Below are 26,982 nucleotides of genomic sequence, written 5' to 3'. Positions count from 1 at the left end.
GCCCCACCCCCTTCTCCCCTACCCCTCTCTCCGGCTGGTGTCAGGGATGCTTGAGCGAGATGCAGATTGGAGCTGAGCAGCTGCAGAGGGTTAGAAAAAAAAAAGACAGTGAGACGGAAACAAAGAGACAGAAAACCAGCAAAATAGGATTTTGCAAGGACATCTGCAGATATGTGTGAAGGATCTCAGTTCGTCACGGGTCTACGTGACTATGTAAAGGAGTATTTTCTCAGTTTCTGGGACTATGAGACACCAAAAGTGATGGTGGTTAAAAACAGAACTCTTGGAGTCATATACAGAGGCGTGCAGTTTCTTGTGATAACCTATTTCATCTGGTAAGCTCATGTTTATGTACTTGCATGCCCACTGTATGTGGTAAAAAGGACAATCTATGACAGAGAAAGGCTTTGGTAACTTCACCTTGGTTATTTTTCTAGCTGTTTTGTTATCAGATGTGTTGTGAGTTAGTTTAAAGCTTCTTTTAGCAGTTACAATGAGGTATTTATTGTTATTTTGCCAGCAATGTGTTTTTGTGTGCTAAAGGGAGTATAAACATAAAGAAATGCACTGTGGCTTTAAATTCTCAAACCCATAAATTGCAGTTTTGTGGAGAGGAAATGCTTCTCATTTGCAATTAACTGGAGACAAATAAACAGCATAATTGATGGAAACACATTGATGGTTGGGTGTTTGTCCATTATTAGGCATGTAACTTGAACTGAGGAGAGCAATTTCTTTAAACATCTTATTCTTCCAGAGGTCTGAATATTTCAAATCTTTAACTATTCCTGAGATTAGCTGTATCGAGCTTTATGATGGAAGTGCGTCATCTTTTCTTTCATCTCTCAGCTTCAGCAGAGAGGGATGAACTGATTCAGGGGTAATCTGATGCCTCTGATTCAAACTGACGTCATGACACAAAATGTGATATTGGGTCCGTCTGTTCTATCGCCCTGAAGGTATGTCTTCATAAGTCAGAAAGCCTACCAAGAGAGTGAGACTCGTCCGGAGAGCTCCGTTTACACGCTCATGAAAGGCACGGCGGTTCTTGGAGATGACATCTTGGACACTGTGGAGTACGCTCGACCATCAGAGGTGAGTTCAGAACAAACGCTGCAGCACCACCAAGGATGCTTCACCTCCTTTACTCTGACAGCATCGTTGTGTAACCCGGACTGACTGATTGCATTTTTGATGCATTTCCCTCACAGGGCGGTGATGTGATTAGTACGATATTGAGAAGAGAAGTTACGTATGATCAGAGTCAAGGAACCTGCGCTGAGGTGAGAGGTCATCAAAAGCTTTGCAGACATGTGAACGCCTGTTTTCTCTCACGACTGAACACCTGTTTTATTTCACTTCAGCATTTCAGTGTCGCCAATGCCAACTGCACAAAAGACTCCGACTGTGTCCAGGGAGAAGTTGACTTTGATGGCCATGGTACTGTTTTTTACTCCTCACAGTCTTTCTTCAAGCTTGTTTGGTTTGTATTTCATCGCACATATGTTTAAACATTTGTTTTTTGCAGGCAGAAGAACGGGCAGATGTGTTCAGTACTACAACCACACCTTCAAAACCTGTGAGGTCCAAAGCTGGTGTCCTATTGAGGAGTACGCTGTAGTACGGTAAGGTAGACGATGAAATAACTCTCTGCCATGTCGGTAGGTCAAGTTCTAGTCAGGTTAGAGACCCAAACCCACAGACGAGTTCCACATCTGGGATATAAAAACTACAGAAAGTTGTTAAATTAACTGGTCAGACATTTCTAGTATTTTAGTATCAGAACAGTCAGTCTTTACATCAGTGCAGACAGGCAGGGTGGGTGTTTGGATGAAGTTTTATTGATATCAGCTAGGGGTGTAAATCGCGATATGATATTTTATCGATTCTTTGGACAATGATGTGATTTTTATCGACATAACAAAGTTGACAAAACATGTCTGTTACCATTTTCTTGGCCTGAAACCAACTGATGGAGGCCGAATACAACGGCTCTGATTATTTGGTGTCTTCAACAGAGAACCAGCGTTAATGGAGGCCATCAATTTCACTGTGTTCATCAGAAACTCCATCCACTTCCCCAAATTTAAAGTGCTGAGGTACACGCACACACACACACACACACACACACACACACACACACACACACACACACACACACACACACACACACACACACACTGAAGCTTTTGGACATCAACAGATGAGCTCTTGTTCTTGTCTTTTGCAGGGGAAACATCAAAGATGCTTCAAATAAGCGTGACATGCAGAAATATCTCAATAAGTGTCACTATCATGAGGAGAAGGAGCCGTACTGTCCGAACTTCCGCCTGGGCTACATCGCACATCAGGCGAAGGAGAATTTCACTGAGCTCTGCAGGACTGTGAGTATTAATCAACACTGCAGCATGTGCTAATGTTTCGATTCATGATGATTTCTGATTTAAAAAATGTTGAACAAGACTCCTTCTCATATTCATTCTTAGTCGAAGTAGACAAACTGAGCTGCCACTTCTTCCACCTCTGTCTGTTTTGTTTTGTCAGGGAGGAGTTATTGGAGTTTTCATCAACTGGAAGTGTAACCTGGACATCGATCCCTCAAACTGTAAACCAACATACGCCTTCCGTCGTCTTGATCTCCGAAAGGATCAGGCCAACTCTGGTTACTATTACAGGTGAGCTCCCAGCACCCAACACCGACTTTTCTATTGTTCAGCATTCAACCTGCACTCATGATTTCTATACAACTCTCCAGGTTTGCCAAATACTACAGAAAGGATGGGGTAGAGTCCCGGACACTTATCAAAGCCTACGGCATCCGTCTGGATGTCATAGTTCACGGACACGTGAGAGCATTCTCCGTCATCACTACACTTCACTTTCAGCTCACTCTGGTCACTGTTGTTATATTTTGCTTCATTTTGTTTTTCAGGCCGGTAAATTCAGTCCCATTCCGACCATCATTAGTACAGTGACTGCTATGACTTCTGTTGGGATTGTGAGTAATTACAACATTCCGGTCTTATCTTTGAGACTTTGAAGTGGCAGATATCGCTTTCTCCAACACAAACTGTTGTTTTCTTCACATCTCAACCCTCCAGTGCACCATTATCTGCGACTGGATCATGCTGACGTTTATTGACAAGAATGAAGTCTACAGTGACAGAAAGTTTGATGAAGTGAGTACATGGCATCGTGTATTCAACAGCAACACAAATGGTCCTTTTTATTTTTTCTGTTTTATACCTTAAAAGATCTTCAAAGTTGAGAAGTTAAAGTCTGCACCAACAGAAGCTCCTCTTTACCACAGAAAACACTGCTCATAAAACGCAGCTTTTTCTGCACATGAGAGTTCATTAAGCAAAGCTGCTCTGTTGTTGTAAGCGGTGCTGGCTCAGACATGTGTGAGCTGACCAATCAGAGCAGACTGGGTATTCAGGAGGAGGAGCCTTAAAGATACAGGAGCTAAAACGGAGGGTCTCAGACATTATGCGAAAGCTCTTATGTGTTTTGGGCACTAAAGCATGAATGGACCATGGATTTCATTGTGAGGGACAATCAGAGTTTCAGCGACAGTCCAAAGGATGTGACTTTGTGCACATTTCTTGAGTGCCTCGTCTCAGCGCCTCAGGGAGTCTGTCTAAAATAAACAGAACAACCAGCTTCCAGCACAGCACAGAAGATCAACAGAGCCCCTCTAATGCATCATGCTGTTGTGTCTTTTTTAAGGAAAAGCTTTTACAAATGTGTTTTTATTTAGGTCTGCACAGGCATTTTCACATTGGAAAATTAAAGACAGCTGAATGCAGTTTAGCTGCTTTGGTTTCGGGGCTCACTGTCACACTGTCAGGGCTTACTGGGACACTTGAACAGAACAAAGGCAAAGCAAGCGTATTTGTACAGCACCTTTCAACAACAAATACACTCAAAGAGCTTCATGTGACGGCATTAAGAAGAAAACCAGAAGACAATATAATAAGAGACATTTAAAAAAGGATTTAAAAAGAGTAAAATAAACCCCACCAGTCTGTTTCTCTGTGCCCTAAAACACTCCACCTCTCTGACTGTGGTGCATCTTTCATTGTCTCTGCAGAATAACGATATATAAAGTGTAAAACATATTCAGGGTCTGTCAGTGAAGGATATCTGTCCTCTGCAGGTTATCAAGGAGCCCCCGGTGCCCATTTCCACAGAGCTCAGCTACATCAACAGCTTCGGCTCAAACCACTCAGACCTGTCAGAAGGCGTACCGCTGTGACATCATCACGGTTGCCTCAGTCTTCGCTGGACAAGAGTGTGGACTCTCCTCCGTCAGCTGGCTGTGGCAACGACGGCATCTCCTCAGGTTGTCGGCTGAGTTGTGGACTTCCAGCAGTCGCTACGCTGTTTTCAGTGGGAACATAAACTGTCAGAAAGCGAAAGACAGCCAGTCCTCACAAAGTCTCTTCCCGCGTGGTGGACTCCGTTCAGAAATCTTCTCAAACCTTGATGGACTCCGACTGTACAATCTCTCACTTGACATGACTTCAGAACACACTTAGAAAATGTGTTTATTGTGTCAGTTTCACAGCAGAAACATATTTGAGTATTGAAAAGAATTACAAACCATTCAACCAATGCCCATTCTGTCAATGTATTGCAATAAATATCCACTATTATCTCAAGTTTGTGACATGAACAGAACCAAATCGGCCTTATAAAAAAGAAGTGCACATCATGTTTGAGGGATCTGAATATTCACATCCATTTGCTTCATCCTTTAACCTGACATAACTGGAGGTTAGAGGAGGAAGCGGCCAGGATACGCACGAGGAGAGAGCAATGAGCCGTAATCAAATAACACCAGCATTTTCCCATAAAAGGGTTTCTCTAACAAGATTGTGGGGAAGTGTGAATCCATCTGGATGCCTGAGAGCAATACAAATGTCAGCGGTGAAGAAAGGCTGAAGACTCGAGTCTAATGGATCGATATCTGTCATGATGGATGGAGGAGCACGATGGACGATGACACGTCTGCGTTGAAATGGTGTTTATGACGTGTAAAGAGTGAGAAAAGAGCGTTGTCTGACTGTACTGAGAGGCGAACACTTGAAAATGTAAAGAATTTAGTCTCAGGCCCTCCAAGTGCTCTCATTCCTTCGTTCGTACATGTGCAGTGTGTGTCAGGGAAGAAGCTCCAAAGAGACAATCTAATTGCGCCTCAGATCAGAGTCTGAAATGTGATTATCTGTCTAGGAGACACCCATCCGCAGGCAAAGTGAGTCATCTGAGGGGGCAATGAGGTTAAAGTGAGGGAGGTGCAGCGGTTAAGACCACTGTTGTTCACAGTGATCACAAACCACCAAATGATTCTCACATTTAACAGAACAAACATGTACTTACAACCAGCCAGAAACGTCCAGTGTTTTCTTATCATCAGTGTAGAAAATGCTAAAATGTAAAGACTGTCATCAGAGGAAGACTTAAAGGGCAACTCCACCAGATCTTGAGGAGAACTACTGCATATGTGGGGAAAAAACAATTGTGTAAAGCCTTTTGTAGCTTCAGAGGAAGCTGCACGTAATCTGATATATTACCTCCAGTGATGCCGCTCAAGGGGTAAGTTGCATTGTGGGTAACGTAGGCACCAAGTCTCTAAAATAAAGAAGAAATTGTGGAGCAAAAAAGACAATTTCTCTGGCTCTGCTGTTTTGGTTTTACGTCATTTATATCTTAAACTGTCTGTAGTGAGTGAAACTGTGTTCGAATGCAACGTTAACATGAGTGAAATCACTGGAGGGAATTTATCAGATAACACTGCAGCTTTCTTCTGGAGCCCCAAGAGACTTTATACTCCTCCTAGTAGTTCTCCTCAAGACCATGTACGTTACTTGTGGCCAAACAACTTCATGATGACAATATTATTGCAATATCTATAGAAATAAAATTAAAAACACCACAACATTTAGCAGACACTTTTGTCCAAAGCAACTTACTTACTGTAATTCATACATACACTGATGGCGGTGGCTGCCATGCAAGGTGCCGACGAGCACATCAGGATCTTGCCCAAGGACACTTTGACACAGACCAGGGGAATCGAACCAGCGACCTTGCAATGTAAAGATGCAGCAGCCACTACCAATAAGATCCATCTTACTGTGTATTTTGTGTCTTTTTTGGCAAACAAATTACCCTCAAATCACGAGTCTGCAGCCAAAACTGTAAGAAAAAACAAAACTACAAAAAGTTTTACAATTACACTTAATTACTTGTGAAAAAGCAACTCATAAATAAAAGGTGAGCAGGCCTAAAATCTGCGGTGGATAACTCACACGATCTTATCAACATGATATCAGCGTTTCATTTTTCATCACAGTTATCAAGAATACTGCGACAGCCCCCGATAATCTCTCAAACATGACAATCAAAACTATCTTCACAACCGCAACATGAAGGAAAAGCTCGACCGTAAACGAATATGCATCATCAGACTTGCCTAATGTGTTTCCACTGTGAGAATAACAGGGGGTTGAAGTCGGAGCAGATCAGGTCACAAGCTGTGCACAAGCCACAGCAGACACATTAGCGGCCAAGTGGGGAGGAAGTTCGGACAGAACGTGACCGCTGATTAACGAAGGTACCCAGAGTGGACGCCACTCAGGATGTTTATGCTCTTTTCTTTCAGAGCGCTGAGTGAAACATCGAGCAGCAAAGACATTCAGGCTCACGGTTTAAAACTCATGGGAACATTTTTATTAACAGTCAATATCTGAAATTCACACATACATAAATTTTATCATGACATAATCAAAACAAATATATCTACAGTCCACAAAGCCATCACCTCTTCCAACCCGGCTCACCAGCTTCCTGCTGACACACCGTCAGGTCGCCACAGATGCAGCGGAGGGAGCGCAGGCGGTGCTGATGTAACATTTAGCGAGCGCTCTGGTTGATGTGCGGGCTCATAACAACCAACCAGTCGATGGTCTCCTCCAGGAAGCTCATGCTGTAGTGAGACGCGATGTTCCGAAACACCGTGATCTGCTCGGAGAAGCTCTTTAGAGGAGGGGAAAAAAAATAACGTAAGAAAAAGGTTGAATGTCGCTTTATTCACTAAACTGAATGATGTATTTGAGAGTAGGAACCTTGGCTGGGAACGTGAGGTCAAAGTCTCCGGCACATCTGCAGTACAGAGGCATGTTCGCTTCCTTCACTCCTTTACATTTGTTACACACCTAAAAATCACACAAGCAGCGAGTCAGCTTCAGGAAACCTCGTCAATAAATGATCAGCAAACATGCAACCAAGACCTCACAAAGTATGACCCACATATCAACCACTAGGACACGGTGACACACATGTCAAAATGTTATTCCAGTTTTTCCTCACCAGGTCCTGCAGTGTGTAGCTCATCAGTTTCTTCTGCAGAGCTTCCACCAGAGCCATCTCAATGGACTCGGTCTCGTACTGCGCCTGGCAGTTGGAGCAGAACCACTGAGGCAAAACAGATCCATCCTGAGGAGACGAGACGAGAGCAGAAACGCTTATCTGACTGGAACTTTTGTGCAAATTTACGAGTGTAAAAACATGAGTAATAAAAGTGTTAAGGCTCATTTATGCTCAACGTTAGATACAGATAGAGACGGAGTTAACTGTCCGAACTCGAAGTTCATTTCATCCTTATTTTGGCACGTTATCTGAAAGCTCACTGATACGGACCAGTGGAGCAGTGCTTCCACTGTAGCCAATAGTCCAAGTGAGACACGACCACAGGACAAGAGGAAGAAGTTTTAAGAATGGCAGAACTTTTTGAAGAGAGTTTATGCAACTTCTAAACATCTCTGATGTTAATTTGACAGGGCACAGAGACAAACAGTTACTACCGAACAGCTGGGAAGAATTAAGACAGAATTAAATCTGAGGTGGACGGTGTAGATGTCCTCATGAGACGCTATGACTCTGAACCACATCCATCCACACCAACGCAAAGGACGCATATAAGTATGTGAGCAGCGACGATTCCACAGTTTGAACAGGACGTATCGGAGCATAAATGAGCCTTCGCTGTGATTCCGATCAATGCTCCTCCTCTCACTTGTGCCATGGATGGGTCCTTGCAGAGGTCGAGGTCACGACAGAAATTGCAGTGGTGGCAGATGACCTCCGGCAGGATGTAGGAGTTACAGGGGTCACGGAACTGAGCATCATCGGAAAACTCTCCGACGTCCACGAGCCGCAGGAGGTCTCTTTTCAGCTTGTTCACCTGGTTCACTATGTTGGCATCCAGCGAAAGGACCTGAACAGACAAAAGACGTTGAGAAGTTGGCAGTGCAAAACCCCTTAAAAATGCGGTAAAAGGAAAATGACAACATCCAATAAGGAGAGAGAGCTTTGTCAGTGGTTACCTGGCAGACGTATTTGATAAACTCCAGTGCCGGGTTGTTGAGTGGCAGGTGGGATCCAGGCAGGACGGGGAACATCTCTGACGGCTGGGTCACGCTCCTGGTACCCGTCACCTTCTTCTGGATTTTTTGAGTGATGGTGAAAAAGTTCTGCGTCAGCTCACTGGACACGTATTCTTGGGAGAAGGAGATCATTCCTGCGGGAGAAGGTTTTCAAAGAACATCACATCTGAGAGGAAATCCATCCAAATATGATTAAATGCTCCCCATCATAGGTTTAAGTGTAACAGACACTAGCCTGTGGCGACCCTAATGACTGTAATGTGAAGTTCCTAACACACACGAGGGAGGTCGTTAGTAACTGAAGCAGCTTCACAAACAGTATCTTACCAGGAAGAGCACTCAAGTCCCCCAGTGCCTGCTGGGAAGCCTGACTGCCTCCACGTCTCTTGACTGGCGTTGCCCCAGGAGCGTTACGCCTCAGCTCCTGTTTCATGCTGTGGTAGACCGCTGCAATGTAGGCTGGCACGGAAAGTTTGTGTGTGAGAGTTGGTTGACAGACAAAAACAAAAACAACAAATCTGTGTATTGATTATTTTAAATTTACCGGAGACAATCATGAGGAAGTATTTCTGACAGGAGGCGGTTTGGGGCAGATACTGCATGATGTTCCAGTTGCTCTCAATCAGCTCCTCCACCTCGTCCGTCTCTCCGTCGCCATCCTCCTCTTCCTCCTCCTCAGCTTCCTCCTCGTCTTCATCATCGCTGCCTTCCTCTTCTCCCTCCCGTCGTTTGTTTTTTTTCTGTTTGGCTTCTTCCTAAAAAAAAGGAACGTTTAGGAGTGTTGAGTTCTGTGTTCTGCTTCTTTAATCTACCTTTTATTTCTTTTAGGTTTGTTGACACTTTCAAGGTAATAATTCAAGTTTATGTTCATTACTGAGGTCTTGAAAGGACATTAGTGTGCTGGATTAAGTTATACTGACACCACAGCAAACTGTGACCTCCATAATAAACATGTAGCTACATTTCTAACTCTGTGACAGTGTCAATCAAAAGGCAGAGCTGCTCTACTGGACAACATGTTCTCAGAGGCGGCTGTTTGAGTTACCTCTCCGTGCACGACGCTGGACGGCAGTTTGCCCTTCACGCCGCCGCAGTTGGACGGATCCATCCACAGCAGAAACTCCCAGCACCGGGAGAAGGAGATGGACAACGAGTGAAAGATCTCTCTGGAGTGGATGCTGGAGGAGAAATAGTTAGATACGTCATTTCTTTTATGTTTTGAGTAAACTTACAATATAATAACAGAGGACGGCCTCATCTGGTAATTACCTTATTTCCCCCCTCCTTCATTTAAACTAGTCTTAACCTTAATCTGTACACATGCTGCACACCAAAGCATTTATGTTAATTTAAGTTCATTTGCAATTCTAGTCCCTAGATGAGCCTTTAACATATATAAAACTCACCAAATACATTAAAAAAAGAATACAAACACAAACTCAGCAAATTTACATACAAGAAAACACAGACAGAACAACGTAAAGCACAAAGTTTAATATAACAAACGGATGTCTGGTTGAAATAATTCCCTCCATGTTGTTTGTTTGAAACGCTGCTGTAATCCTGCCACGACAGTCATTACAGATTGCGGTGCTGGCTGTAACAAAGATGAAATTACCAAAATCCGTTTTATGTTCAAATATTTACACATGGCTCCAAATTCACATTCATTCTTTTTCGGTACATTAGTTTAATGGGCTGTTATCGTTTATAGATTTCACCGCAGCACCATCACTGACAAACATCTAATTGCTCTAATGGGCAATCGTGTTTTTTCTTTTTCTTTTTTTAAAATCATTTTAGTGTTCCGGCAACGTCAAAACATCGTCAAAACACCAGAAACAAATAGATACTTACACTCTTTCTGTGTACTTTGTTTTTCATCTATATTTTTCATGTATGAACGTAGGTATGAATTTATGTTTGTCCATATTTATGTGTTCATTAATAATGTCAACATTAAATTGCACAAAGCGGAGGATAACTTTATAGGTACAAGATGTCTGACCTGTTGGTGATGTATTCCACGTAGCCGATGGCGTCATCTATCCTCCGCTTTTTTGTGCACAAGATGATCCTGTTAAAGTTTCCGTACACCACAGTGGAGCCGAGACGCTTGAACTCCGAGATCAACCTGACAGCAGAATGACAGAAGGATTCATAAGAGATCGTTATGAAAAGCCTGTCAGAGTAACTGTCGTTGTTGGGTTATAAATTGTTCTGGAAATACTTTCCATAAATGATATTCCTGTCATATTAAGACCCCACAATGCCACCGATATGATGATGATAACATAAAAAGCAAGTACACCCTTTTTTTTTTTTAAAGAGCATTGAACATCTTGCTCTGAACTGTAACAGAAGAGCCAACATCATCAGAATGCACAGGACAGTTATCTCTCTGATGTGTTTTTATAAGAAATCATTCATCATTTTAAAATCCTGAATGTCCCAAACGATCAACTTTCATACAATTTATTTAATACTAGACAGGTATCAAGTCGCTTTTCTCCACCTGTCTCATCAACTAAGGCAACATGTACAAAGGAATCAAAATATAGAAGTTTACCATCAGACATTATGTATTTAACAAGTAAAAACAGAACACCAGTGCCCCAACCAATTGGACTGGTTTTACTCCATAATATCTGAAAACATGACCAATAATATGTTTTACTGTCAATAGAAAGTGTTTGTGTCAAACATGTGACAAATTTCATCATTATCACATCAAATCAAATCATAACTAATCTTTTAGAACTCAATATGTGCCTCATTGAAGCGGCCAGGTGTTTTCTGTGGTGTAGCGGAGGACGTGTCACTCACTGTAGAAACACCTTCTTCATCATGTTGTGCAGGGTGCGGTGCAGCGCAGGGTCGTAGAGCAGCGAGCTGGGAGAGCGCAGCCACCGGTAGAAGTGCATCACCTGGTTGTCGGCGTACACGTTGTGGTACTGTGTGATCTCTCTCACCCATCCAACCACCATGCTCTTCAAGATCCTGCTCGCACAACAGAACCAAGGTGAGCCCGACACAAAAATTAAAACACGACAAGCTTCCAGACACGATTTTGAAGCAGAAACAGTCGCGCACTACGGACGTTCACACACCTGAAGGTATTGGAGCAGAGAGCGGTCTCATCGTAGCTGGCGATGGTGCTGGCTCCCTGGTTTCCTGACATCATGTCTTCCAACGAGGCCTGCTGGATCACATCGAAACTGACACCCAGACTGGCTCCGCCCTCCATGTCATTGACATGCTGTGACTGGAGGATAGTGTTCACCGCCAGGCTCTGCAGGTCCAACTCCACACACACTGAAAGAAACAGAAGCAGGATCATCCACAAATACAGATACCAGGTGAACATTTGCTTTGTGCTGTTTCATGGACACAGGTTAAGATCGGGTACCTGTGGAATAGCATCCTTGAGCATTTATCTCCACAGAGCCCCTCTCATCATTCTCCATCACCAGACGACTGTCATCAGCCTCCTTCCCTCCGAGGTCGGGCCTGGCTGTGGGTGAGAGCCACAGCAGGTGGTTGTGTTTCCGTAGATGTCTCGCCAGGAACAAGTCTGAGCCGAAGATGGACACGTCCTGAGGTAAGTTCCCCACAGGTAAGTGGTAATATCTGAAAGGCAGAGACAAAGATTTAACGGCGCAAAATCTGAAGGCTGTCAACATAAATAACTAACCAAAAACCCACCACAGCAACAAACTGAGCCAGTCGGACTAAAATAAAAAGAATCCATCTATTCACATCCGTGCCTCCTTTCTCCTGGGAATATGGAATCCACAGAGATTACGGTGTGCAGGTCTTACCTGGCCATGTCGAAAGCCTGTGACAGGCAGCTGTCCAGGTTGAGGTAGTGGCGGATCATGCGCCTGGCGCCGTGGCGTTGCCAGTCCAGCACGTTATAGTTGATCTCATCAATCACATGTACTGGAACGACGGGAAACTCCTCAAGCACCGGCATCCCTGCTGCCAGCCGCCGCAGCTCCCAGTTGGACTGCATTGCGATGAGGGTGGGCCCGCGGCGCTCCTCCTGTGAACAGCAACACATGGAGCAAACTAAATTAGTAAAAATGATTAGAAAAAATATCAGGCACTTGAGTAGCTTCAGCTGTGTTTTACCTTGTAGTTGAGCAGTATGCGCTGGAGTGCGCGGTAAATAGCCTTCACATCGTTTTCAGCTCGGACCTCAAAGTTGTGTTTCTCCGGAGGCAGGAGCTCCTCGGTGGTCTTCTCCAGGAGAGCAGTGCGCTCAGCGGTGTAGAGGTTACTGAGGTTGGGCATCTGGTTGCTTCTGACCTTAGAGGGGAAACAAAGACAGCATTAAAGATTGTTCTCTGCATCAGTGACTGTGGAGAAGAAACACCTGATTGATAAAATCAAGGGTTTCAAACAAATATAATCCTAACCTTGAAAACATGATGGTTGAAATGAAACATTTTCAAAACTTTCAGGACTTTGTTTTGAAATAAATAAGTGAAATTGCACTTTAGAACTCTGTCATTAGGATTTCAATACAGCCGCCTCATTTAACAAGATGAGTCAAAACATCAACATGATACCAGTGGAATAAAAAGAGTTATGTTGTTCTTACTGTGTCCAGGACAAAGATGCTGGCTTTACGCTGCGAGGGGATGAACAGGCCAAACAGCGCCTTGTGACCCTGGCTGTGATGATACAGGTACATGTGTCGAACGCTCCCTGAAAAGACGGGAAACGTGATGTAAAACTTGCTACATTTATCAAAGTTCATGAGCAGGATCACTTGATCTCAGGCCAAATATTACATGACAAGGAAATCAAAAAGTGAATAAGTCAGAACAAAGACAGAAACATCAGCTCAGAGGTCCAGTGTGTGTGGGACAGGTCTTACCAGGCTCCAGGTAGCTGAACTGGGCCAGGGACCTCATCTCCAGATGCTCCAGGTCGAACGTGTCCGCCTCCCTGCCGGCCAGATCCCTCACAACATGCTTGTTGACCATACACACACACCCGAGCCGCACGAGTGCCCGAAACAGCAACGGCACCTGAAAGACATCACGTCACATTAATGTTGCACTCACACTGAAGCCATAACACACACACACACGAAGCATCATGAGTGAGGTGTATGAACATGTATGTGATACCTGTGTTTCATAGACCCCTTCGATATCTGGGGCAGAGAGGTCAGCGTTGATCTCGTTGATGTGCTCCTGGTACATGTCCTCTGGTACACAGTACTCGTACAGGTAGTACACCATGTTGGAGCGAGGCAGCATGCGGTTCACCTGCAGCCAAACAATTTACTGATTACAATTTATTTAAACACATTCTGTCAAACCCTTTACAGTGACTGAGACTTCCTGACTGCGTGCCTTTCTGTACGTGGCTCCCTCCTCCTGCTTCGGGACTTTCTGATTGACGTAGAAGACTCGGGGGATGTTGAGCTTCATGCAGTGGAGGTCGTTCCCGATCACAGCCCACAACTTGTACAGACCAGGGTGACTCGTCTCTGCAATCTGAGAGGGAACAGGACGGTTTTCTTTAGATTGTGTAAGTTGTTTACTGACTTTAAAGTGATGATGATGATGATTTTGAACCCACCTGCACAATCTGCCACGGCATGTCCAGGATGCTGCGAGCTGTTCTGCGGAGGAAGCTTCCCAGGCCGGTGACGGGGCCATCTCTGATGACTCCTCCTCCAACAGGTTGAGCTTCGCCGTCCAGCAGCCTCCTCCTCTTCTTTCTCTCCTTCCTTTGTCTCAGCTGCAGCTCCCACTTCTTCTTGTGGTAGCGCAGCCACACAAGACGTTCCTCCTGCACACAAAATACATTTCAGAGTTATTTCTCTCCTCTAAAAAAGATTCTACAAAGATTACGCATGCGAAGGTTAAGGCGTTGTGCTGGTTGCTGCTTAGTTACCCGAGTCTTTCCACTAGGTGGAGGTGGTCCCAGGATCTCCCTCCAGGACTGAGTGAGCTCCACATCCTGAGACTCCACCTGGCTGTCCTCTCCCTGAGAAACCCGTTTCCGTTTGGTACTGATGAGGATGGCGGGCTGAAGAGGTCTGGGTGGCATTCCAAAGTCCTCTATGTCTGCAGCTTGACCCGCTTCAAGAGGCTGACGGGCCACCTGGGAGAGAAGAGGCCATTTAGAAAAACAGTGGTCACCAGAGGAAACTTTCCGTGTTGATCGTCGGACAGGAAATGTTGAGATGAACCAACCTGCTTCTTTCCCTCGCTGGTGAACAGCTCACTGATCTTCTTCTGCTTGTAGATGTCATTTTTCTCCAGGAGTTTCTTGTGAAGCCAGTCAGGATGCCTCACTCTGGGGACCGGATTCTTCACCTGACGATGAAAAAAAAAACAAACATTGCAAAATTGTTTTCTGCACAAAAACCTACATTAGACCAAGAGACCAATGAAACAAGTTTAATTTGTACCTGTTGGAGAGCTGCGGGGATGGTGATGATTTTCTGGATGGCGCTGCCTAATCTCTCGATGTAATAATTCCAGTCAAGGATCTGAAAAACACCCACAGCATGAGTGTTAATGTCTGAACACCAGATGCTCCTGTCAAAGCATGTAGCATGTTTGTTTTATAACTCACAGTGCGGATGTCCAGGTCGTGCAGGCTGGGCAACTTCAGCCACTTACGAAGGAAATGTTTCTTCACACTGGGCTCGGCCTGGAAGATGGCCAGAGGAATGGCTCTGATGGAAGAGAAGAACAAATCTGTCAGTGTCGAGGCTTTTACTTCTGGTAATATCCCAAAGTGCCTGTTCTCAACAAACATTTAACATCGGGTGAACAACTCTGACACCATTTTATTTGATCCAGAAAATCTTTCACATCCATCATCATGACAACGTGGATCTCGCCCAAGCAGCTGTTTGGACAAATGACCTCTCAAATACAGAGTGTTCTTACTTGTCTATATTTCATTTCATATCAAACTGAATATCTCTGGGTTTTGGAATGATGAAAGAAGACATTTAAAGTATTTTCTGACATTTTTTAGACCAACCAGTAATCGATGAATCCAGAAAATAATCTGCAGATTAGTTGATGACAGTAATCATTAGCTACAGGCCTAAAACAAACACAATGTTAAAGGATGATCACTGTAATTTAAAGGTTTAGAAGTGATGTCAATGGAGATACAGTCGCTAGATCTAACAGGTATATTTTCAGCAGGGCCATCGCACCTCTCGGTGACGGGTGAACCCTCAGGTTTTCGGGAGATGACGTAGCGACAGCTCAGACCAGCATCTTTCACCATTTGGTCTCCCAAGAACTCAGCCAGTCTCTTAGCTGTGCTGATGGAAGTGGACTTCTGCTCTCCGTAGTCCTCCAGCTTTCTGGACATCGAGCGATTCTCAGAAATCAGCTCAAACAGCTCCGCATCGGGCATGTTGGCAGCCTGGAAAACCAGAGAAATTTATTAATCAGCTTGTTGTGATAAAAACTGGAGTTAAAATTTTGCTTTCTCTGCAACTGATACTGTACTTTAAAATATCAGACAAACAACAATCCAAGCTTCTCGTAACATGTCTAAGCCCACGATGTTAAAATGCTGTTTTGCATCGTTTCATCACAGATTCTTACCTTGCTGTACAGGACGTCCAGCCAGTAGTCGGCCACTTTGGCCACAGAGGCGTACACCTCCTCCAGAGTCGTCCCTTTCAGGAAAGCCTCAAACACTGACGACTGGAAAATCTTAATGAGCTGGAGCTCTCCTCTTCTCTTCACTTCAAAACCCTTCAGCTCAGCCAGCGAGCCGTCCTCATTGAACACAGCGTACCTGAAATGGATGTAGAAACATTAAATCATCATCATAATCTCGCTACACTTTAAAAATCAGACGTCTGAAATCCACGACTGCTTTACCTCTTCTTCAGTTTCTTCCCTTCCTCTTTGGAGGCAGGCAGGATCATGGCCAGGTACGGTCCGTCCACCTCGAAGAAGATGCTGTTCTCCGCCCGGGTGACGTACGAAAGGGACGTGGGGTCGACCAGCTCGTGGTACTGATCGTTGGTGAATCCCTCCTTCACCATGATGTTCAGCATGGCCCCCGGGTAGGAGATGGTCACCTTGGGCTTCTTCTCGTTACTGGTTTTCACCACAAAGTTCTCAGGGAAAGTGTTGGGGAGGACACACCAGATACCATCAGTGTCCAACTCAAGAGGCCTCCTGAGGACCAGGACAAGGAAGAGCGAAGAAGAAAGAAGTGACGGGTGAGAAATGAGGGATTCTGGTTACTACATTTCTTCTCCTAGACGACTTAAACTGAGTGAACAAGGACATTTCAACCATGTCAGGATAAAGACATTATCAACTCAGTGATAGACGCACAACACCTAACAAAAAGCAGCAAAAACTAGACTGGCAGTAGAGTTAAAATATCAATATGAATTGATTCTGAAGGAGAAAAAGAAAGTAAGATAAAAACATCACTGCATGAGCTGGATCTGAGCCCAAATGTTGGCAGGAATCTGCTGCTGCTGATGAAGATGTTAAACGAGGCAGTGGAAACCTTCCAGCTCCATTTCTCCTGAGTCGGAGCTGACCTTGCACCGAGCGGAAGCTAATTTCCGTAATTCAGTATCACATTATCAACATGACACTCACCCTATTTGTTCAATGAGCTCTCTGGCCTGAGTGATGATGTTGGCTCCGGTGAAGCACACGATGCCGGCCATCTCCATGGAGTACCAGCGCGCCCTGATGGAGGCACAAAGACAGAGCAGATTTATCCAGCAGCAAGGGCCTGAATGTGACAGTGCATAATGATAACTGATGATCTGAATGATGAAAACCAGACATGACTCGTACCCCTTCCTCATGACGTAGCCGTAGAAAGAGTTGAGAATACACTTGTGAGCCAGCTGAAGAGACTCGTACAGGATCTCCATGTTTTTGCAGCGTTTCACCTCAGCAGCGTCTCCGCTGTCCTGAGCCGCCGACAGTTTCTTCTTCCACACCTTGTGCACAGGTTCCAAGAAAAGAAAGTTCTACTAACTGGACATGGTATACAATATTGAAAAGATTGTTATTTAACTGAATATTGAAACGCACCTTGTGGAGTCCTTTAAATTCATAACGCCGATCTCTGAACGCTCTCACGGTGTCGACGTAGAAGGAGTTTTCTCTCTGACAGATGGTGGTGACTCGCTCCTCCAGCCTGGTGATGTGGGTCTTCTTATAGGCCTTCTTACAGTAGTCTGACACAGAGAACAGAGAAGTCCAACCATGCTTTGGCATCCGGTCATTCAGAATGCTTGAAAACCAGAATCTAAGGCGTACCTGCCAGACGCTTCTTCTCATGCTTGGCCTGCTCCTCTCTGTTGAGAGTGTGGAAGGCGCGAGGTGGACCGTTGGGGAAAAACGACGGAAACTTCTCAGACTCGAGTTGCTGCTGGATGCGGTGGAACTCACTGCGGCTGGCCGGCACTGCAGACGAAGGAAAGAAACTTTTACTGTATTCAACCCCACATGAGAAAGAATCAATGCCAGGAACATAATTGTACGATATTAACTTACTGATTTCTCCTCTCCACTGCCAGGCCATCCTCCTCTGGCAGGTGGCGCCGGGCTTGTTGAAGTCACAGGCAGCACAAGTGGCCTCATCAACCATCGCTGATGGCTGTAAAACAAAGAAGCGTTTAATTCCATGTTTGTCTACATTTAATCCAACGCACTTTTCCTTTGTTCTTTCTTTTACCTGCAGGCGGTTGGTGAGGATGATATTGGGGTACATCGCCCCCACGTCCAGATGGTAGATGAGGGGGCATTCAATCCTGTTTGGGACCTCCTTCAGGGACGTCAGCTTATTTTTGATCTCATCGCAAACCTGAAAAGACACCAGCAGCGTTTTATGGCTTCAAGCAAGCTGAGAATGCTGGGACGACTTTTCAAAACAACGAGAAGGATTAGGAAGAAAAACGCACCTCGTTAAAGTTGGTGACTTGCTCCAGAGGGATTTTCTCCTCTTCCTCGATGGCGTGACGCATCGTTCTCTCGACTCTTTGCATCAGGAAGTCAAAAGCAGCTGGATTCTGTCAACACACCAGACCGAACTGTCACGCTTAAACATTCAAAAAGTGCTGAAGCAAAGAAGCAGCGGTAGATCGTACCATTTTGAAACGGCAGGGGATGTCACTGCGGAACACTCCCGACTCCAGCGCCTCCACGTGGCCGCCCACGTAGGTCTCCGAGTCCATGACGTGGCCGTCGTCTGTCATTTTGTTGAACACCTGCTCCTGCTTGTTGGGGAAGATGATGTTTGCGTGGAAGGCCTGCACCATGAGCAGAGCTTCACACAGAGTGCCAGAGCCTTTACGCAGCACCTGGTAACAGACGGACACAAGTAGTTATCAAGAGGCTGTCATTTATTTTGAAAGGATTCTTCTTTTACGAAAACACACAATAGACAGACCTCATCGGGCTCCATGGGGATGATGGTGCACAGGGCGAAGATGAAGGGGTGAACATATTTCATGTAGAGGTAATATGTGGCCACAGCGTCCGACACAGAGTAGGTGGCTAAAGTCTAATAGAAAAGCAGAGAAAGGAAATTGAATTGAAAATGTCCCTTCAGAACAATTCTTTATCTTCTGAGCTCTAAAAATTGAAAATCAATCCAGTACCTGCGGCTCCTCGGTTGCCATTCGGCACATCTCCTCTGGGTCCAGCTCCACTGGGTCGTAGCCCAGTTTAGCCTTCGCTGCTGCCTTCAGATTATGACTTCCCACCGGCAGGTAGCTGTCTCTCTTCACCCACCTGATGCAGGAGAATCCGTCCGGATGTCAGAAATTAATTAATCTAAAATTAACCCTAACCCCTGAGTGCACGTTTACATAAAACACAATGGAAACTTTTTAACAACGTGAGCGCTCAGCAGTGTGCACACCTGTAGCAGTCCATGTGGATGGCTTGACTGGACTTGTACTCTCCCTGGTTGTCCTTCTGGAAACCAATCTCCCGGTACATGCTCAGTCCATGGAGGGTAGCACGAGTCTCCACAAAAGGCCTTGAGAGAGACGACAGGTAAACATCACAGTTCAGAGATACTAAACTAAAAAAGTTAAGTCATTATCGTCTCTCTCCCAGTGCCGATGGAAAGTGAGGTGTTGTTTCATGTTCTCCTAAACATCTGAAGTAGACGGGGAGTTATTTTTAAAACAAGCAAAGAAATATGAAATGGCTCCATGCAGCTTGTCTGGCATAATGCAAGTCATCAGAAGCCCCGAGATCCCAAATTGATTTGAAAAGACGTTACTTAAACCCTTTCTTTTAAATTGAATTATTTTCTGTAGCTACAGCATTAGCGTGCACCCCGTCTGGACGGTCTCGCCCACAAATTGAGGATATAAATAAAGTCTTTTCAAATCAATCTGGGATCTCAGGGCTTCCAAAAACAGGGATTATGCCAAACAAGCTAAAAATAGCCATTTTATATTTAATTTTCTGTTTATTTTTAACACATTTTAAAACATCCCAACATTTCCATCTACTACAGCTGTTTAGCAGAATTCTGCACCGCTGTTTCAGTGTGACGCTCCAGAGATGTTTTGTAAACCCGTCTTTCCATCTGCACTGACTGAACACGTGACTGAATCCTCATTTTTGTGTAGACTTTAATGTTATGTTGGTAAAGGAGCAGCGACACGCTCACCAGTCAAAAAAATCTCCATTGTAGGTCACAAAGATGTTCGGCTTTGTTTCCTGAACGTGATCGAACCACCTCTTAATGAGCCCGGCCTGCAGGCAAAGACACGTTCACCACGTGTTACTGACACTGATGAAACCACAAAGCATCACATTTATAAACACCACCATACCTCCAATAGTGTATTTATCGTCTACGCAGTCACGCACCTCATCATCCTCGTTGAAAATGGTGAACGGCCCTTCATACTCGGGTTTGGGAGTGAACTCAAAATCTTCAATGTTCTCAGAGACGATCTCTCGGTTTGTGATGAGGAACCCCTTAAAAAAACAGAAACAAAGAAGTAAAGAAGATCGACACGGACAGTATGAACAGATTGATACACATAACAAACGCGTGAAGGAAATCCAACTCACCTGTCCATCGATCATGTAGGAGATCATCATAATCTGATCGCTCTCCGCGTCTGGGAACTTCAGCGGCAGTTTGGTCGTCTCTATGTCGAAGGCCAAAACAACTGGGTCCTAAAAAGAAGGAGAACACACACTTTATTAGAGTCACAATAAACTACAGATCAAGTGTTGTAGCATGATTAATAAAACCCGTCGCACCGGTCGCTCCACGAGATCATCTCTCCGTACGATCTCCGGTGGGTAGGCGCTGCCTCTGTATCGAACGTTATACCAGTGAGCCTGAGAAACAGAGACAACGAAGATTTGAGCAGCTTGTGTCACTCGTGTATCTTAAATTACTTTCCAAAGCATTAACACGAATCAGTCTTTACCACGTGGATCTTCAGGTCGATGGACAACCGCACATGATATGGCACGTCGTACTCTCTCATGTCCACGATGTTGTCCAGCTGGTCCGAAATGCTCTTTAACATCCCGTCATCATCTGCTGAGGTCACGTTGCCACCTGATAAGGCACTGGAAGAGCCAACAAAGGTCAAATCACTCTAAAACACAACTGAATAAACATCATTAGATACTGCTGACGTTGTTGTTTGGGAGGTACCTTGATAACATGGCGGTGTAGGCGTCATTCGACTGCTCCCGCTCTCGATTCTTGCGCACCGCCGGCGAGATCTCCCGCTTGACCTTGACGAGGTCGTCCACGGTGTTGAACGACAGCTTGATGTAGCTTCTCTTCAGGCCAACCAGATGGTTCGGCTGAGGAGGAACACATGCTCAGTGTTGTAGAAACAAAATGCTGCGATAATAATATGTTAAAAATGTTTAAATCTTTCATCAGGACTTGACTTGGACATGAAACACTTTAACGATGCCAAACCAGGACTGTAAATCGCACATTTCATCATGATACGATATCATATCGATTCTTTGGACAACGATATATTTGCAGATATGACAAAGTCCAATGACACAGATTTGCCACGAGAATTTCAAAATAAAGGCGTATCTTCATGATGGTGGTGATGTGAATCAATGTTTTCACTTTGCATCGATGCTTTTGGATCGTTGACCACTAAATCCACATATATCGATCTGGATCCATGTATCGTTAGACCCCATTAATAATAACCAAGCTCTCACCAGGTCCAGGTCCTCTTTCGGTGTAATTTCCAGCTTCGCCACCTTTCCTTGAAACTTCTTCGACAAGTATGAGATGACTTCTCTCTCGCAGTTCTGGAAAAACAAGTTGTCTTTAAAGCAAGGAGATTTTAAACTTGTTGTTTTATTTGACATATGAACCAGGTGGGACACTCACCTTTTTAGTGGCAATGTAAAAATATGGCTTAAAGGGGAGAGCCACCTGCAGACAGAAGAAACATTAGGCTTTAGAGAAGTGGATGGACATTTTTTTTTTACAAGTGTGTTGTTACTGAATAGTTACTGTCCACAGTTCATTTCCCTCCAACACACCTTGAACCTGCTTCCATCCTCCTGTATGAAATAATAATCCACAGCACTGATCATCCTCTTGTCGTCATCCAGGATTTCAGTCTATAATTAAAAAACAAAAGAGCATATTTATTATTATCACCTTTTCCTCCTCGTGACTTTCTAAACAACCTCACATGTGACACTTTGCAGGCTCACAGGGTGCATGTTGATCAGCCAGCCGGTTTTCTCCCCCGGCTCCTTCATCCTGTCGAAGCCGAAGCGAGCGTCCATCTCGTCGGTGAACTGGCTGCGCTCCAGCCGCTTGAGGGCGGACATGGCGGATCCATCGTCCCTGGGTCACAACACACATAACAGCCATATTAAAGTCATGATATTCATCTGTCGTTAACTAACCTGTTAAACAAGTGTCAGTTACAGTCCGCTGGAGTAAAGGAAGCAGAAACTCACTGGTTGTCCTGCTCTCCTCCACTTTGTCCTCGGTCCGATCGGTACCTTCCGCTGTTCTGGAGAACCATTTTCAATCGTTTTCTGCCGGAAACAACACGGAGTGAAATAAATCCACGCTCAGTATTTACGAGTCCGTCCGTGAAGCCGCATTTAAAACGGATGTTGTGGTTATTTCGGAGTTTTGTGCTGTAGTTTTCTCCGTCACTGTCACTCGCACGGCTGCTGTTTTCTTATTTTGGCGCGTCCGTGCAGTTCCCGCGAGAGCAGGGCTGACAGGAGGGACAACAAAGATCGTTTACTGGACAAGATGAGTCAGTCCAACCCAAGAGTATTCACCGCTTAACCGTAAATTAACAACCACGACACCGCCAGTCCCACTGCGGTCAAACCACATGGACTCTAATGAAGGAAGTATTTATATCACGCAGTCAATATACTATATTGCTAGATATATGTAAAATGTTAAAAGTTAAAACATTTTAAATCCTACCCTGTGTCTGTTTTTATACTTTATTTGCAGGCATTAACATCAAAAACTTTGAGACTGTCTATTGCCAGAGTTTCACCATCTCAGTTAATCAGTAAAACAATAGAGTTGATTTCAAAGAAGTGATTACAAAAAATAAAAATCTAAAAAATGATGTAAGTATGTACATTTATTCAACAAGGAGACCCAAATGAAAGCATGAAACTTGTATTGTAAGTAACAAAGCTGAAGTAGAAAGCTGCATGAATCGAAAATACTCATTTAAACTTCAAATACCTTAAAAAAACGATTTATTTTTCAACCAGACTGAATAATCTTCTACATACACGCTCTTTGGTCACGTCCCTCCTTTCTGGGCGGAGCGTGTGTTGACTCCGCCCCCTCGTACACATGTTTACTATCTGACGGCTGTGTGGGGGATTCTGAGGGACTGAGCTGGTGGGAGACTCGTTGACATTTTCTGCTGCTGGCATTAAAATTATTAAGATAAAAGCAGAAACAGTCGGGTGGAGCTTGAAAGAGATAAACAGCCGGCGGACAAAGTAGTTTAATGAGAGTTTAGTGCAGTTGTGATGGATAATGAGAGGGATGGTTGGTTGCTAGCTTGTTAGCCTCGAGTTAGTATTGCAGCAGCAGCAACAACAACTACAGAGCACTGATGTCCGTTATCTGCTGTGGTGAGTGTAAATGACACGGTTACACAGTTAAATACCACTTTACAAGGTCACTTTAACCATTTAAACCTCTGCGGACACAAGTGGACTCTGTTCTGATCTGAAAAGCTCCTTTTGAAGTAGAGGAATTAACTTCTCTCTTAAACATGTTTTTACTGTCACGTGTGTAAAGGTTTTTCAGTGAGGAGTGTGTTCAGTTCAGTCTGTGACACTGTGTGTACATTTGACAGTTAGTAAAAGTCAACACAAAGCTTGAGTCAACACACTTTGTCATAGCTGGCCCTTGGTGGAGCAACTCAGTTTTCATTCAGAAAGGTCAGTGCTGACTCTACAGATGGCCTCCAAAAGAAACTTCAAGAGTAAAAAAAGAAATTCTCTGAAAATTGATGCCTCATCCTTTTTTATTTGTCAAAGTCAAAGTGGCCTCCAGAGGACAAATCCCTCCTTGTCTCTGTATTCTCATGGGCTCAGTATTAACATTATTAACACCCTCTGAATTTGTCTCACGTCATTTTTGGATTTGTTTACTCAGATGCCTTCAGGTGTCATTAATGCTGTTTGTATGGATGTTTATGCTCCCTCCTGCTCCTCCTCCTCCTCCTCCTCCTCCTCCTGCTGCTCCTCCTCAGCCTTCAGTCCCTCTGTGTTGACCTTTAGCCCAAATGAAGCAGCCACACTCGGCAGTCATGTCAGCTGTCACAGGCAGTCTGTTCACTGGACGCTGGCTGGGAAACCTTCTGAGCTCAGCTGGGATATAAACCTGCATAAAATCTAGATCTAATGATTTAAAGTGATCTTAAAGTGAGGAGGTGTTTGTGCGACTGTGTACATTTGAATGCTCATAACATGATTTGAATTGACTGTACGTGATTAAAACCGGCGTTGCTCTCTCAGGGTCGAGCTGTCATGAAAATGAACCTCTTCTACGTGTTTTCTCTCCTGTCTTTTGAAGTTGAGCGGAACACAGTGGACTGATCTCAAATTACCCAGCATGCCTGTGTCCTGAGAGGACTTCTGACCTCTGATCAGCTCAGGAGAAATGTCTGCAGACTAGAATAGTACACAGACAGCAGGTCTACACAGCATAAAGTTTTCTGTATTTGGAAACCTCTCTATACTGGAACAACTGATGGACTTTTGACATAGATTTGGAAATGTGAGCGCTGGCTGCCAGATTGTCACTCAGTTATTAAGATAAGCATGAGATAATCTTTTATTGACGCTCAGAGGGGAAATTCAAGTGTTTCATCAGCACAAAGACAAAGTAGCATGTCGAAAAAAGTAAGCACAAATAAAACCTCATATAGGATAGATGAGATAAATACATGAAAGCAAAATAGGAGGTAACAACAATTGTTTAAAATGGCAAGTAATCTTCCTAAGTGACTGGTGTGATTGGTTGCAAAGATCCCTCAAACATTTGTGACAAATGTATGTAAAACAGGCAGGATATTTTACAGTTTAATACATTTAATACACACAGTTACATACATGTTTTTGTTTTAAACTGACTGTGAACTTGATCATCATAAATTAAGCCAAGCTTTTTTTTCCTGCATTATATCCTCCAAAAAACTAGGCTTTATATCAGCTCATATCAGGCAGCTGATTTCTCTGTAATAGGCCAATATCAGCTGATATTATTGGCCAACAGATATATCAGTCAGACTCCAAATATGACATAGTAAATTATATTTATGAATCAGCCAATAGTCCATTTTTATTCCACAACAGTTTTCATTTTGTGGGTGGAAGAGAGATCCCACGATGACCTTTGTAAGTTGGCTCACTTACGATGTCATCTTGTCTGGTTTCTAATGCTCACTGTGTTCTGTTGTTTCAGTCCCAGGAGGATGTCTGTGAATGCTCCCACTCGCAGGTTTGGGATTAATCCTATGGATATTGTTGCTGCTGTGGAGGATTAATACCAAGACAGTAGCGATGCCCGTGAAAGGAGAGGAATCTCCGTCTGGCTGTGATCCTCCTCCAGCCGAGGAGGAGGTTCCCCCGACACAGTCCCCTCATCCGGGCGAACATTCCTCCTCAGCGGCTCCTGCTACCTCGAAACGCAATGAGGATAACAACCTGCAGGTCAGCGGCGCCTCTGGAGTCAGAACAGCAGACGCTGAGGCCCCGCAGGCGTCCTCCGAGGTCAATTCTGAAAAGCCATCTTTGCCAACGACCACTCAGAACCCCTCCAGAACCAAAGTGCCAATGCTCAGCTCAGGGCCCGAGGCGAGAGAACGCCTCAAGTTCATTCTGGGAGCGTCAGAGGATAACTCTTCAGATGAGGAACCTCTGGTCAGCAAACCTCCAAGCGGTGCATCTCAGCCACAGACCTCCAGCGACAGAGCGTCTCATCAGCCGGCCTCCTCTGCAGCGCCGCAGTCCAGCACCTCAGGCATCAAGTAAGACCTCGCTTGTTTCTCAGTTCATGTAAACTCAACCGTCGTATACTCAGGCATGTTTCCATCACTCCAGCCTTCTCTGGAAGCTGTAACTCCGGCATCTGACATGGAAGCATCCCACGCACGCCGAACACGACTTGAAATGTAAACTCACTCACTTTGTGCGGCCATGCCGGCGATAAATTGTCACGCTGCAACTTGCCCTGTGTTTGCAAGCGGTGTGTTATCACCTGACTGCATTGAGTGGACCTGGGGTATTGTGCATACCAAACACCCCCCGGCTCTATTATTGGAACAAGAGCCTGAACCAAATGACTTTGAGAACTGTGCACTGTGAGTCTAGGTCACAACACAGCAAACAAAAACACTTTAATTTTTATTTTTAGCCTGCACAGTGAGAGTTATTTTCCTACCCGGCGATGGTATATGGGCTGATCGTGGGTCAGAGGGGTTGTTTTGTGCAGCCGGCTGCATGTTCAACTTGTCATGCTTAGCTGGATTGCCCAAATGCATTAAGCTGTTTGTGCTACGTGTGGGAAGCATCATGAAGGGAGGGGACGGTAAGAGATTTTCCTCTTCTTAATCTCAAGCATCTTTCAAGAGGCACTTTTGAGAACTGTGCAGATTTCTCTCGGATACTTGTTTCTGTCTTTTCTAAACGAAGGACACTGAAGACTTTTGTCCTGCTGTCGGCCTTGTCGCTGTGCACAGTTTTTTTTTTTATTTGTGAGGAACTGCCTGTGATCTGTCACAAGGGATCCCTAGATTATGTCTCTGCAAGTGTGGGAGGGGAGAGAGGAGGAAGAGTCTGCAAGGGAACATTTTGTTTTGGTCTTAGATTTTTTACAATCTAGCGTCATGACTTAGCCTTGCAGGATAATAGTATAGGCTGCACAATGGAGGGAAACGGCTTGTTCCCATATCTCCGAAGGTAAGAGCCATTAAAAGTTGGATGCCGTTCTCTGTAATTTGATACTGTTGCTG

The 26,982-nt window shown here is 44.6% G+C and overlaps 3 protein-coding genes across 7 annotated transcripts in view; 2 read left to right on the top strand and 1 right to left on the bottom strand.

Annotated features, from left to right (window-relative positions):
- Positions 1-171: 171 nt before the first annotated feature.
- Positions 172-4,617, top strand: p2rx2 (purinergic receptor P2X, ligand-gated ion channel, 2). Its single transcript, XM_037099258.1, has 12 exons — positions 172-335; positions 960-1,095; positions 1,212-1,283; positions 1,365-1,440; positions 1,529-1,625; positions 2,019-2,099; positions 2,231-2,384; positions 2,545-2,675; positions 2,756-2,846; positions 2,933-2,998; positions 3,102-3,179; positions 4,160-4,617. The coding sequence occupies exons 1-12, from the start codon at positions 172-174 to the stop codon at positions 4,256-4,258; spliced, it is 1,245 nt and encodes a 414-aa protein (XP_036955153.1). The 3' UTR covers positions 4,259-4,617.
- Positions 4,618-6,712: 2,095 nt separating this feature from the next.
- pole (polymerase (DNA directed), epsilon) lies at positions 6,713-22,693 on the bottom strand. Its single transcript, XM_037099205.1, has 48 exons — positions 22,430-22,693; positions 22,178-22,313; positions 22,001-22,081; positions 21,846-21,890; positions 21,671-21,763; positions 21,132-21,286; positions 20,899-21,043; positions 20,726-20,806; positions 20,531-20,638; positions 20,324-20,434; positions 20,121-20,206; positions 19,356-19,475; positions 19,093-19,225; positions 18,882-18,995; positions 18,580-18,792; positions 18,394-18,501; positions 18,168-18,296; positions 17,987-18,089; positions 17,750-17,896; positions 17,522-17,667; positions 17,279-17,427; positions 17,075-17,167; positions 16,334-16,636; positions 16,052-16,247; positions 15,652-15,866; positions 15,054-15,156; positions 14,887-14,967; positions 14,669-14,791; positions 14,367-14,576; positions 14,049-14,261; positions 13,820-13,963; positions 13,592-13,732; positions 13,336-13,489; positions 13,057-13,163; positions 12,585-12,761; positions 12,272-12,495; positions 11,860-12,080; positions 11,561-11,765; positions 11,277-11,450; positions 10,459-10,584; positions 9,496-9,628; positions 8,995-9,205; positions 8,778-8,909; positions 8,391-8,584; positions 8,081-8,281; positions 7,375-7,500; positions 7,131-7,220; positions 6,713-7,041 (listed from the first exon to the last, which is right to left on the bottom strand). Exons 1-48 carry the CDS (start codon positions 22,495-22,497, stop codon positions 6,919-6,921), a joined length of 6,891 nt encoding a protein of 2,296 aa, XP_036955100.1. The 5' UTR covers positions 22,498-22,693; the 3' UTR covers positions 6,713-6,918.
- A 626-nt stretch (positions 22,694-23,319) lies between these two features.
- acacb (acetyl-CoA carboxylase beta) overlaps positions 23,320-26,982 on the top strand; it is a 22,197-nt gene continuing 18,534 nt past the window's right edge. For 4 of the 5 annotated variants that reach the window (XM_037097594.1, XM_037097593.1, XM_037097591.1 and 1 more), the window contains exons 1-2: positions 23,320-23,593; positions 25,434-25,998. In XM_037097594.1, coding sequence (XP_036953489.1) covers positions 25,454-25,998 — 545 coding nt within the window. In that variant the 5' untranslated portion in view covers positions 23,320-23,593; positions 25,434-25,453. Of the gene's footprint in view, positions 23,594-25,433; positions 25,999-26,790; positions 26,930-26,982 lie in introns of those variants that run through there. The other variant, XM_037097595.1, reaches the window with a different exon arrangement.

The sequence above is a fragment of the Acanthopagrus latus genome, chromosome 5 (genome assembly GCF_904848185.1).
Source record: "Acanthopagrus latus isolate v.2019 chromosome 5, fAcaLat1.1, whole genome shotgun sequence".
NCBI classification, from domain to species: domain Eukaryota; kingdom Metazoa; phylum Chordata; class Actinopteri; order Spariformes; family Sparidae; genus Acanthopagrus; species Acanthopagrus latus.
The sequence above is the reverse complement of the archived record's forward strand: the minus strand, read 5'-3'. Positions and strand labels throughout refer to the sequence as shown.

What these genes read in the sequence shown, in the direction of transcription:
- p2rx2 (XM_037099258.1), top strand. Translation starts at nt 172, where the DNA reads ATGTGTGAAGGATCTCAGTTCGTCACGGGTCTACGTGACTATGTAAAG. An exon ending in AACTCTGGTTACTATTACAG is followed by an intron (nt 2,676 to 2,755) that starts GTGAGCTCCCAG and finishes ACAACTCTCCAG; the next exon opens with GTTTGCCAAATACTACAGAA. An exon ending in GTGACAGAAAGTTTGATGAA is followed by an intron (nt 3,180 to 4,159) that starts GTGAGTACATGG and finishes TGTCCTCTGCAG; the next exon opens with GTTATCAAGGAGCCCCCGGT.
- pole (XM_037099205.1), bottom strand. Translation starts at nt 22,497, where the DNA reads ATGGTTCTCCAGAACAGCGGAAGGTACCGATCGGACCGAGGACAAAGT. An exon ending in TGAGAAGAAGCGTCTGGCAG is followed by an intron (nt 17,668 to 17,749) that starts GTACGCCTTAGA and finishes TCTCTGTGTCAG; the next exon opens with ACTACTGTAAGAAGGCCTAT. An exon ending in ACCTCACGTTCCCAGCCAAG is followed by an intron (nt 7,042 to 7,130) that starts GTTCCTACTCTC and finishes CCTCCTCTAAAG; the next exon opens with AGCTTCTCCGAGCAGATCAC.